The sequence below is a fragment of the Dasypus novemcinctus genome, chromosome 16 (genome assembly GCF_030445035.2).
Source record: "Dasypus novemcinctus isolate mDasNov1 chromosome 16, mDasNov1.1.hap2, whole genome shotgun sequence".
Taxonomy (NCBI): domain Eukaryota; kingdom Metazoa; phylum Chordata; class Mammalia; order Cingulata; family Dasypodidae; genus Dasypus; species Dasypus novemcinctus.
In genome coordinates, this window is record NC_080688.1 from 10,037,281 (window position 1) to 10,051,611 (window position 14,331).

Below are 14,331 nucleotides of genomic sequence, written 5' to 3' on the forward strand. Positions count from 1 at the left end.
CTTTTCTAAGGGTTTAAACATTTCCAATTTTCCCATATTTTCTTAAAATATCTTCCATGGAATCTTTCTTGCTCTCTTTACAGCAGAGTTCTCTATCTTTATATATGTATATATTGGCAGTTCAGTCAGGGCATCATATTTAATTTTACATTTTTGCTATTTATATATATATACTCTCACTCCTGGTAAAGGATTTTATATTGCTGATTGTTTCCTAGTCCATCCTTATATATCAGCTAAGCTTTTCTATAAGACCTGGCCCTACTGTCCTTCAAAAAAACCTCATCTCTCACCAAATTTCTTTAAATAGTTCCACTCGGCTGAGGATATACTTGTTAGTTCCTTTTACATTTAACATACTACACATACTGGAACCTCTGAGAATTCACTGGCTCCACAGTAGCCTCAAACAACACTGTTGTCATCTATGGTGACTGGTCTGTTGTCATGCAAATCATCTTCAAATTCGCTTCTTCAGAGGTGACTGGGAGTTCACCTGCGCCTTCCCCCAACACTTCTCCCAGTTCTATGAACCATCTAGCCCACCCTCCATCCTATCCCCCTCACAGGCCAGGACTGCCAGCCAAAAAGCATCTCTACACCACCCTCATGCCCATCAACTGTGTAATTACACCAATCCACCTTATCATAGATTTTACCCATATGGGCATTGACAATGTCCATGTGCCAATAGGGCACTGAATCTCAACAAAGTTGGAAAACATACTCTACAGTTCAGTGGACTCAACCAGGAAAACTAATAAGGTGATGATGATGGACCACAAAGATCACAAGAAACAGAAGGAATCTGTTACTGCAAGCAAGATAGTGCCATCCATCTCCCCAATGTGATCTAAACTCCTTCTCAATTAGAGGTGGAGTGGGCATCACAATCCCATAATCCTCAGGATTGGGGAATGAATGATTAACTAGAGTAGAATTAATGTTATTCTACTATAGACATTGTTATTCTACCAAAGGAAGAACTTTTACTGATGAGAATGCAGTGGCCACTGGAGGTTCTGAGCAGAGGGAGATGGAAAAATATGTGTAATACAGGTGCATTTTCAGGACTTGGGAATTGTCTTGAATGTCATTGCAATGACAGATACAGGCCATTATATAGCTTGTTATAACTTACAAAATTGTGCAGGACAGAGTGTAAACAACAATGTAAACTATAATCCATGCTTAGTGGCAATGCTCCAATATGTGTTCATCAATTTTAATAAATGTACCACACAAATGAAGAATGTTATTAATGTGGGAAAGTGTCAGAGGAGTAAAGAGTGCATATGGGAATACCTTATATTTATTAAGTAACATTTGTGTAATGTAAGTTTCTTTTTAAAATTTAAAAAATTATTAATAAAAAAAGAGCCATGACTAAGGAGTTTTAGGTGATGCCATGTCAGGCATTTACTTCAAAATTAGTTGGGCTTTTATAGGGAGAAGATGTGAAAATGGTTGGAAGCTCCAAGGAGAAAGAGGGAGGCAAGCTATTTACCTTAAGATTCTGTGTTGTGTGACTTGTCGAGGGGAAAGCAACACATTTGATACAGTGTACACTGATCCTTTTCACTAGGGAATAGCCAAAGAAGGGGAAGTGAAAAGAATGAAGGAAAACAATTTGATTGAAATAACATGTGGAGAGAAGATGACTGCTATCAGTGTAGACATTCCTTAGGGTACAATGGAAGATTGTGGGATCACAGGAAAGAAAGAAGTTGGAATCTTCAACCCCTATTTTTAAAATAGTTTAATAAGAATAAGAACATGGTTTTCTTAAAATAACAATGTCTTCATTGATTTTTCCCCATTTTTTTTTCTCATTTCTTAGTATATTTTATTTCTATGCATCAGACCCTGGTAACATGATGTCTGTTAAGGGAAATGTTGAAGGAGTACCCCATACACTAGATGGAAGCTGTACTTGAAGGAGCACTCATTTGGTCTCGCTTGCAACTCTACTGCCAGTCCTAGATCATTACCAGGTATTTGTGGACTCAAGGAATGAATGTACTTATCCTACACACAGGTGGATAAAAGAGTACTCACTTTATCAAGTGATTCTGCTTCAATAATATGTTTAACTTTTTTATTGAAGTTTATCATGTATACATGAACATTCATAAAACATACATGTATGCTATAAGCTTTGAACTTACAAAAAAACATGCATATCATCATACGAGCCTGCTATACGTTACCTTACCACCATCACATTGCATTATTATTAAACAATTGTTACAAACTATGAAACAGCATTGCTAAAACATAACTACTAACTATAGCCAATATCTCACATTTGGTATATGCTTCAATTACTTTTTGATACATTGAGGGCATATAAATAATCACCAAATTAATTTAATATACAATTTTATTTATAAAAATAGATACAGCTAATTTCATTGTTTTGTCTATAAATATTGTGAGAGCTATACAGTATTGTTCATTTTAAGTACATGCAAGATTTTCAGTGATTTATTATCTCATTTAATAAAATAACATCTTCATTAGGAGCAGAGATATTAGGTAATATTCCAAAGGTTTACCACCTTAAACTAGACCTCATTTCCAAAGGTCCAGGTGTCAGAAATACAGCATTTGCCTCACAAAATTATATTTTTCATAATCAACTGGAGGAATCCATTTTGTTTCTCTTAATAGAGCTCCAGATTATTTTTTTAAGATGGAAGATGATGACTGTTTCTCATGGGCATGAGATTTGTATATGGACCTACAGTTAGAACTGGCTCTTTCATAATTTCAAGATTATTAATTTATCTGAAATATTTTCATGGTTTTTATTGACAAAGCATAGAATATAGAAATTAGATTGGGTGGATTTTAGTATTTTCAACCATTAAAACTTTACCTCATAAATTATTGAGATTTATTTTTATGTAAATATTATAATTTGTCCCATGAATTCATTGAGTGGACTTGTTTGTGGATGAATACATGCATGTGTATTTGTGAGTGTGTGCAAATCTATTCATAGATACATATTGTCAAAATGTAATCAATAAAATATAAAAACCCTGAAGAGAAAGTAATTTAACTAGGAGGCTAAATATATACAATATTTTATGCTTCAAAGCAAACTAATCTGTTAGCTATCATGTTACTTTTGTTTAAATATTTTTCAAAATTGACTTATGTTATGTCATATACTTCAGAAATGGAGAATATGGAATATAACATAATTGAGGGAATAATAGTATTCACATATATATATCTGTATAAATGAGAAAAAAATTTGATCCTATTGGCTTAGTTTTATAATAGTAATGATAGCTGTAATAAGTATATTAATTGTAATAGACATTGCCTGTGGAAAATGTATATATTTTAGTATTAAAAAACCTGCAGGGTACTCCTTGGCATATAGTAGCTACTTTTTTAAATTTCAAAAGGAAATTATTAGTATATTTATGAATATTGCAATGTATTAAATTTGGAAAAATCTCACTTAGAGATTTGACTCACTTAATGAATACCATTAAATTATAAAAAGGAAACAAGAAAATAAAATCTAAATGTAGCTAAATTAATTCTACTTTTTAACCATACAGTTACATAAACAAACTATAAAGACAAATATCTGCGTGTCAGAAGGTTACATACTGAAGTTTAAAACATACACATAAAATGTCTATAAAAATAAGCAAGTAGTAAAATATTAAGCATATATGCTATTGCTTACAAAATAAAAACAAGAGAGGCAATATTATATAATGCTATGAAGCTACTATGCTAAATTTGTTGGCCAGAAAAGGCCTGACTTGACCAAGATATTTGGACAGAGATTCAAAAAATTGAGAGAGCTAGTCAAGAGGAAGGTATTTAGAAAGAAGATAGCAAGGTACAAAACAAAAGACCTGAAGCCAGGAGGAAAAATGAGGAGGTTAGCTTCAGGAATTCAGAAGGAAGTATGTGTTATGAAGAAGGTGATGCATGGGTCCAAAGGCTCATCATGAAGACCTGAACAACTGGATTTATTCAAAAGTCATTATAAGGATTTGAGGAGGGGAGGATGTCAATATGAATAAGATTTGAGAGGATCTCTCTGGCTGTTGTATGGAGATACTTAAAGGCCTAGTTTTAAATTTTGGGAGAACACTTAGGAGATTGGTATGGTGCCTAAGAAAAGTGGCAGTTGGGCTCAGGGTGTCTGTAGGGAACATTTGAGAAAGGGACAGATACGGAGTCTATTCTGAAGGTGGAACAAATAAATTTGTGAATGAAACAGATATAAGATGTTAGAGAAAAAGAGAGTCAATATTAGTACTAAATTAAAGAAAATGTATTATTTAATACAAATGGCAGGTGAATATTTTAGGGAAAAAAGAGAAATTCCTGTAAACAAACAATACAAAAACTCTTTTGCCTTATAAAAAGGATAAAAAATCTGTACTATGATAAACACCATAGATATATTAATTACCTATGTTAAGTCTTCTCATTAATGTGATGATCAGCATATTAAATGACAAGTAATGTGTTTCATTCACTACTCTTTGGAAGCAATAACCCTGTATATCATGCTAAACAACATCAAAACCCAATGCATTTCATTATTGGAAAGAAGCACAAAATTAATTCTGTTTGAATACAATATAAAAACAGTGGAACACTGATTAGACTCAATGAAAAAAATCATATGAACAAAAAAGAATGCTCATAAGCTGTAGTAGTTGATAATTAATATAAAAAATATGGCTTTAAAAGTTAAAGATTTTAAAATTTCTATAAAATCAGAAATTAAATAAAATGTGTATATTTTCTCAGTATGAATCAATCAAGGCATTTATGCTTTTCTCCTTGAACTCCATTTAAAGGAAGAAAAATAGATATATCATGTTTCTATATGGCAAAGAGAATGCAGTAAATAATTTTAGTCTGCAAATATTCTTTGAACATTGTGAAATTGGATTCAAAACATAATTTTGTGGAATCATTTTGTGGATATTGCTCAGAATATTAAATTTTGGATTAAGAATAATGAAAGGATGAGAATAAGTCAAAGTTCTATAAAGAGTTACGGAAATTTCAAACACGAATAAAGATGAGGTTTATATTATAATTAACTCTCATGCATCTATAACCCAGATTCAACAGTTATTAACTGTTGTATTAACTGTTATATACCCCCTCATCTCTCCAAACTTGTGTATTTTGAAATAAATCCCATATATCCCATCCTTTCATCTGTGGACCCATTAGAACCTATTTCTAACAATTTAGATTCTTTTAAAATATTATCACTAAACCATTATCTAATCTAAAACAATTAGCAAAAAATTCCTTTATCTCATCAAATAACAGTTTATTTTAATTGTATGTCAAAATAAAAATAGAAACTATGGTGTTCAAGTTCATTGTTAATTTGTCCTGCATATAATATCCAATTGTTTGGACAAGCAAACATTGGCCTTATTGCTAATGTGAGGAAATTTCAGATTTCTTTCTTTAGCTAGTTGATTGTATCTATGGATAATTACATCTACAGTCAACTAAGGAGACTTTTCAACAATGAGTAATGTCTGAATGAAAGCATTACTTACTGATGAGCAGTAAGAGGGGAAAATTTCCACGTCTTCTTCAGCCCACAAACTCTTCTTAAGAAATTCATTGAAAACCTTGATTAGCGTTCCTCAATTGTGACCTGTCATACAAATTTTGAACTTTGCCCAGCCCTACAGTTGTGTGAGCCTATTCCTTTTACTAATGTCATAAAATAAATGCCATCATATTTACATTATACTCACACACGTATCCTATAGATTCTTTTTTCCTTGCAGGGTCCTGATTAATTATGAAAGGTCTATGCAATAACCTACCTGACATGCAGTAAATTAAATATGTAACAATTTTTAAACATTATTCTATAAAATTAACAGTAGAAAGAATATATTTGGATAAAATGAACTAACCTTTTCAATAATATTTAAATATATTCCTGGGTTAATGTTTAAAGTTTGTACCAGATTTCATGCCCATCTACACTATATTATATTAATTCACACAGTCTTTGCTATCATTTATTATTCTTACTGTTTCAAAATTTCTAACTGAGAAAGTCAAAGCAATGGTTTTAACTCATTAAAATTGATATAATATCTTCATATATTATGTTAAGCATAAAAAATTTCTTTAATACAGCATTTCATCAGCTGGATATAATAAAACTAACTTGAATATTTATCTCAAAATATATTCTGATTCTCTTAATAAAATTACTTATATAGTTTCTGAATATAAATATATATATATGTATGTCTTTGTGGTATATTTCATGACAAGCTGATAGGAGGGTTTGCAAAATATAAACATATTTGTATTTAGGACAAGACATACTTTGTAGAATATTATAATAAACTATTTTCTTGCCACTCAACAAAAAACAATGACTTGATCATAACTCAACCAGATTTTCAATGTATATATGTGTTTAATTATTATAAATATAGTACTCATATATTTATAGATATTTTAAGTATATTCATATAGTATATTTATATAACATATGCATATATTACTTACATCCTTAGAAAGATCCAAAACAAATCAGGTAACTAATAATGAAGATTTCAAGACATAATAATAGATTTTTATTAACTTATTATTTGAAAGATTTGAAATATAATTTTAGGTAGCTTAATAAAATTAGAGATACTACATGGATGTATGTTTCTTGTAAAATACACATGACAGATTTTAATTTAAGGAATATTATTATCAATTCTTACATTTTTTTCTGAAAAGATTAAATCACCTCAAGTCATCATTTATTCATTTAAAGATCACAGAAAGGTCAACACATTTTCATATGTGTTAATGTACAAAACCAACACAAGATAATTATATATGTCAGTGTGATGTAAACACTTCTTTCCACATTTGGAAAATACTAATATTAATTTTGTCCTTAAGTCATAAGCAAAATTCTCATTTCCTTCTCAGGTGAATCTAATAATGGATTTCCTCTAAATATTGCAGTATAAAGAGATAGAACATTTACTTCAAGCATTTTTCATATTCACTTTTTATTTAGAAAGTTGCTTTTGAGTATATTTTTCATTGCTTGCAAAACGTCTTTATTCCTAAAACTGTAGATTAGAGGGTTGAGTGCAGATGTGAAGATGGTATAGAATAGTGCCAAGAATTTATCCTGACCTGGGGTATGGTAGGATTTAGTTCTCATATATGTGAAAATAAATGGTCCATAGTACATGATGACGACAATCATGTGGAAGGAACAGGTAGAAAATGACTTTTTTCGTGCCTCTGATGATTTCATTTGGAGGACAGTAAGGAGTACTTGAACATAAGAAACAGATATCATGGAGAAAGGAATGAGCAGGAAGATGATTCCACTTATATTAACTCCTCGCTCATAGTGTGAAGTATCTACACAGGACAACTTCAACATGGCTGGGACTTCACAGAAAAAGTGATCAATGGCCCTTGAACCACAGAAAGGGAAACGCAGTGCATTTGATGTTTGAAATATGGAGTTGATTGTCCCAACAAGCCAGGACCTTCCGGCCTTGAGAATGCTGACTTGCTCATTCATAAGAATGGGGTACCGCAATGGGTGGCAGATGGCTACATAGCGGTCGTAGGACATTGCTGCCAGGAGGATGCACTCACCACCCAAAAGGGTGAGGGAAATAAATACCTGGATTCCACAACCTGCAAATGAAATAGTTTTCCTGCCTGACAGAAAGTCAGCTATCATTTTTGGAACAATATTGGAAATATGTAAAATGTCCATAAATGATAGATGGCTGAGCAGGAAATACATCGGTGTGTGGAGATGTACGTCACGATGGATAAGGAGAATCATGACTGTATTTTCTGTAATAGACATTACAAAAACGACAAATAAAAAAGAAAAGAAAAACAGACTTGTTTGGGAAGAAGAGAACAATCCCAAGAGGATGAAGTCGCTGCTGAAAGTGTGATTCTCAAATTCCATCGCAAATTTCACACTTATGACCTAAAGAAAAAAAAAATAAGTAAATAGAAGATGACTGGAAAAGGAAGAAAAAATACTTTTAAACCCAGATTCATTTACATATAGATAGGTAAGAAATAGAAATGCATATTTCAAAATCAAAGGAATATCAACTACTATTAACGTGGGCATATATTTCAAGATGCACACTTATTTGCTTGATTCATCTAATAATATTTAGAATATTAAGTATGCTTTTGAACTTTTCCTGTAATCTGAAAATTAATTCCATATACTTCCCTGTGACTGTTTTGATCAAATATTATCTTCTCAATGAAGCCTATTGATGAACTCTTAAATTAGAAAGTTTTTCCCTCATCCAGTATTTCTTGATCCTCCTTCCTTTAGTCATTTTAGCTTTTTGTAAATCATTTTTAATTTTCTAACATATTAAAGTTTATCTTATATGTCTTTATTTTTTACTTACTTTCTCACCAAAAGTTAAACTTCATGATGGGAGGTCTTGATTTTGTTCACTGCTCCTAATTAATACCTAGAACATTTTCTGGCATGTGTCAGTTACTCAGTAATATTTGTTGAATACATGAAGGGACCATGGAACTTGGCTTTTTCTCTGATATATTTTCATTTAGATTAAGATGATAGAAAATGAAATGTGTTATTTCCAGGAATTTAAAAACTAAGATATATTTTTTGGAATATTTAATAAATCTTAACTTATCCTATATAGTAAAATTTAAAACAACACTTAAATTTTAATTTAAAAAAAGAAATATGTATTCAGACAAAAATTAACAATGCATTCTTAACAATATAGTTTTGGTTTGCTTGCTTTTTTGACTTATAGAAATTAATATTTTATTAATTCTAAGTATATGGAATTATAGATGCTAGAATTATTGTTTAAATTCATGTGCCTATTATCATTGAAAATATCTGTGCGTGTTTTATATGTAAATTATGTCCCTCAATATAAATGTATAAGTACACACATACATGCATACGTACACCAACACTTTTCTGTATTAATGTTGTAATTTTTGAAAAACAATCCTGACTACTGGTTTTCAGTAAATTATAAGATTTTCAAAAACTAATGTGAGGGAAGTGGACTTGGCCCAATCGATAGGGCATCCGTCTACCACATGGGAGGTCTGCGGTTCAAACCCTGGGCCTCCTTGACCCGTGTGGAGCTGGCCCATGTGCAGTGCTGGTGCACACAAGGAGTGCCGTGCCACATAGGGGTGTCCCCCATGTAGGGGAGCCCCACACTCAAGGTGTGCACCCCATAAGGAGACTCGCCCAGTGCAAAAGAAATTGCAGCTGCCCGAGAATGGCGCTGCACACACGGAGAGCTGACACAACCAGATGACACAACGAAAAGAAACACAGACTGCCAGTGCCACTGATAAGGATAGAAGCAGTCACAGAAGAACACACAGCAAATGGACACAGAGAGCAGACAACTGGGGTGGGGACAAGGGAAAATAAATAAATAATAAAAAACGAATGTGAAATAAGCATGTTCTAACTTATTAACAATTATAAGTTTGAATGAAGTAACTGTGATGTCATTGTGTGAAATACTTTAATATTCAAAGTGGAAATTTTGTTACTGTTGAGATGACAGAATATGCCAACTGGAATGTTAACTCTTCCTTGCTATGATTTTAAGAATTTTTAAAGATTAGCACATGAATCCTGTTTGCAACCATGTCCATGTGTAACTAGACCCTCACTATTTTTATTAGATTTGCCCAACAGCTAAACAAAATCTGATGTTTAAATAAGAGCTGTAGTGTTTCTCATGAGCTGATTGATGATAGCACATTTCCATAAACAATGAATTATACTGACAACTCAAATTCAGAGTTATCCATACACATACATATATCAATTGGCAAATTAATTCTTTGAGATATTAATTTTTATATGCACACATATTTTATACTAGATTGAATGCTACTCTTATTAGGAACTTTTCCATAAACCAATAAATTTCTATGAACTACTTGAAATAATAACCATAAGCTCTAACATAAAAACTTCATTATCAGACTTACTGTTAATGATCAACTGATTCAAAATAATTAGCTCAGTAATTCAGCCAACTAGAACGAAAATTCTTTGGAGTGTTAGCAGTCCAAAATGTAATTGATCTGTATATGAAAGGAATAAGATAATTAATTTATTGCTTCTTTTTATAAGAATAAAATCATTGATATATTTTAATATTTTATAAATGATAATGATACAATAGCTGTATAATAGATGCTGTTACAAGAATTATATTCCAGAATAGTGACAGAATAGGAAGAACTAACAATGACCAGCCAGGATCTGTCCAGATCAACAATTTTGTTAACTCCAGAGGCCAGAAGACCACAGTTCACCATCCAGAACAAAGTAGAGAATGACCATCAGAAGGTGAGTGCATTACTCCATTGCAGAGGTGGTTGACCATCTCCTGCTGATGAGGTAAGCAGCCTTTGGACCCACTTCTCTGCTGAAAGCAGAAGCTCTCATTCACAAAAACAGGAAAGGAGAAGTGTCCTGGCACTTACTACTATAGCTGATTGGCAGATTTGACTACCTGGATTCCAATCTTGAGCACAACGGAGATTTAAACCTGCCCAAGCCATTAGGAAGGCAGCACCATGTGTGGCAGGAGAGGAATCACATGTGAATGAAAAGCATCAGATCCAGCACACCCAGCACACCCAGCCCCTATACCCAGCAGGAGAGGAAATTTTATGCAGTTTGAAATATTTCTCTGGGCAGAGCAGGCAGATTCACACTGGGTCACCATACCCCTGGAAAGAAGTGAAATTCACACTCTCTTATGGACAGTGATTGCAAATGCACCCTACCCATCTTGAAGGACTGCTGCACACCTGTGTCCCCTGGATATAGAGGATGTGGACACTCTCTTGTGGGCAAGGTAGGCACATTCACCTTGCCCACCTTGAGAAATTGCTGCAATCTCATCTGCAAGGTGACCCAAGAATGTGAGGAACAAAGAGTGGTATGGTCATTCTCTCTTAAGACAGTGCAGGCAGAGTCACCCACACACCTGAGAGGATGGATGCAGCACAGTGGTGAGAGTTGATCAAAGAACTAAGATATCGGAGATTGGGAGCAACAATTTCATCCCAAGTAGCCTGACAATCTCAGTCTCAACTATGCCCCCAATTGGAGCCAAGTCAGATAATAATTAAAGACAGAATAAACTAAGGGCAGCAGGGAACAAAAGGATACTGAAACATGCTGGGTACCATTAGAAAGACTAGACTGGGGGAGAATTAAAGAGAAGATTGGAGGTTTTTAGTGTCTCTTTTCCAGAGCATGTTGGAATTTATCTACTTTCCTTTAATAGGTACTCAGAGACTGTTTTGACTGGAAAAGTTATCTCCATTGGGACAACTCCACCAAAATTAACACTCTAGGAAATAGCAGCAAGAGAGGTCAAAAGGCATCTGGGGGGCAAGATAGTGTCTGAGTGAATCACCCTCATAATCTCTCAAAAAAAAAAACAGCTGAAGGGGAAAGAATCTTGCCAAAGTGAGCAGTTTTAGGAACCTACAAAGCAGGATTCTGGACATTGATTTGGAGAGACTGAGACAAAAGGAGTGCTTGCTCAAGGTAAAACCACAGGTTTCTGACACTAGAGCTGGAAGTTGTGGAAAGGCAAAACCATTTCCCTAAGGCTGTTAGCCGCAGCATTCCCTGAACACTGCAGGTCACAAGGCAGTGTTCCCGAGTCCCACGTACCCCAAACACGTGGTCCCTGAACCCGTGTTCTGTGAATCTGGTGTTTCCTGAAACCCACATTCCCCATAATCCATGTTCCCCAAACCTGTGTTCCCTGAGCATGCATTCTCCTAAGCCCACATTCCCTGAACCCAGCACTCCCTTAAAATCTGGCATTCCAATAGCCTTCTGATCTCAGACAACTCTGAGTGTAGGAGGATTTGTGTGAGTGATGCAGAAAGGCATGAGTAGTGCATGTTAAATTGTCTCGTCCCCCATTTTTTTGAGTTTGGAGGAGCATGCCAGCTGGATTGGGGAGAGGCTAGGAAGAGAGGAGAAGTGAATGTGCTGAGAGAGCCTAATTTATCTAAACACCCTGGGATAGGGAAAACTGGTCTGGGATAGGTGGAGTCAGGAAATTATCTAGTCCTCCATAGTACACATAAGAAAGGGGGGCAATAGGATGTGCTTTGTAGACTTCCAATAGCATATTTAGGGTCCTTGCAAGGTGTGGGTTCTCTCTCACAAAGAAACAAAGTCTCATTACTTTCTGTGGTGAGTTGGTTTACTAGGGGCCCATTTGAATCTCTGAGGGGAGGCCTCACACAGCTTTCCTTCTGCCCTGGGAAAGAGGGAAGTGAGGAAGGGAGAAAGGGGGAAGGATAGACTCCTAAGCAGTTTATTCAGTTGCAAAGAGGCCTAGTCTGGTCTTTCTTGTTGGTTTGTTTTCTTATCTTTCCTTCATCTTTATCCCCCCATGGACCTTTTTTTTTTTTTTTACTCTTTTCTTCCTTTCTTTTTCATTTTTCTTTTTTTCTATTAGGTGCTGCATGCAGTGTTTCTTATTTTGCTGTGTTCCTCATCCATGATTTCCACTTTCCTATGTGTACTGATTTTGGCTACCAATGCTATAGACTTTCCTTTACATCTTTGTATCTTCCATCATCTACTGCTTTCTTACATTCCACCTCCCTTTGTTTAGCACCCAATTTTTCTGGCTTTATATTTCTAACACCTCTATTCTGTTTTCTATCTTTTATTCACTCTTTATGTTATTGTCCTTTCTTTTCTTTTTCCCTTTATCCTAACCACACTGTCATTTTAATTCATATTATATTCTTCTCATATTCAGTTGACCATTTCATTTGTACCACTATAATTATACAGAGCTTACATGAGTTTAATATCCATTCTCCTGGATCTCACATGGTTCTTCTCCTCACATTTACTATCAATACTAATATACCTTTTTTTTTTTACTTCTTTTGCTTCCCATGGCACTAGTATTTTGCCTCAAGGGAACTTAGACAATAACAAGGGAACTGAAAAAAAAGAACAAACTGTCAAAGAGAAAACTTAACACACACACACACACACAAAGCACATAAATAAACCCTGAGACTAGACAGAGAAACTAACCAACTGAACCAACCCATCAAGATAAAATGATTACCAGACAGCAACAAAAAATTACAAACCATACTCATAATCATGAAAACATGGCCCAATCCAATGAACAAACTAAAAACCAAGAGAAGGAGCAGAAAGTCGAACAACAAATCAAAACTCCCAAAACATATATCATGGACCAATTTAATGAAGTGAAGGAAGATATTAAAGATATTAAGAAAACACTTGGGGACCATACAGAAGAAATTGAAAATATATGCAAAAAGATAAAGTATATAATGGTGATGAATGGCACAATACAAAAAATCAAAAATACACTCTCAGCAAATAATACCAGATTTGAAGAGGCAGAAGAAATAATTAGTGATGTGGAAGGCAGTATGTCTGAAATCAAACAGATAGTAGAATTGATCTATAAAGAGAAAGAGAAAATCCAGCAGGAACTTAAGGTCCTGAATGTCAACTCAAAATGCACAAACATATGCCTTTTGGCACCCCAGAAGGAAAAGAGAAGGGAAAGGGAACAGAAGGGTTGTTGGAGGAAATACTGGCTGAAAACTTCCCAAACCTATTGATGAAGATGGATGTACATGTCCAGGAAGCACAACACATCCCAAACAACATAAATCCCAGAAGGCTTACCCCAAGACATATACTTGTCAAATTATCCAATGCTCAAGGCAAAGAGAAAATACTGAAAACAGCAAAAGAAAAGGACCCATCACATACAAGGAAAGCTCCATAAGATTAAGTGCTGATTTCTCATCTGAAACTATGGAGGCAAGAAGGCAGCAGTATGACAATTTCCAGGTATTGAAAGAAAATTTAAAACCAAGAATACTTTATTCAGAAAAATTGGCATTGATAAAGGCTGGAGAGATTAAAATAATCGCAGGTAAAGAGAACCAAAGACAGTATGTACTCAAGAAACTTGCCTTTCAAGAAATACTAAAAGGAATTCTGCAGTAGGAAAGAAAAAATCTGAAGAGACAGTATTGGAGGAGAGTGTAAGAACAACTAAAAAGACAAAAAGAGAAAAAACATATGACAAAAAGAAATTCAAAGAAAATATTGCTAATGTAAGTCGTTCCTTGAGAGCAATAACACTGAGTGTCAATGGATTAAACTCAACTGTCAAGAACAACAGATTGGAAGAATGGATAAAGTAATATGACCCATCT

The 14,331-nt window shown here is 34.2% G+C and overlaps 1 protein-coding gene across 1 annotated transcript; it reads right to left on the reverse strand.

Moving 5' to 3' along the window:
• Positions 1 to 7,048: 7,048 nt before the first annotated feature.
• Positions 7,049 to 7,990, reverse strand: LOC101443119 (olfactory receptor 2AJ1-like). Its single transcript, XM_004482607.1, has one exon. It carries the CDS (start codon positions 7,988 to 7,990, stop codon positions 7,049 to 7,051), a length of 942 nt encoding a protein of 313 aa, XP_004482664.1.
• Positions 7,991 to 14,331: the final 6,341 nt, after the last annotated feature.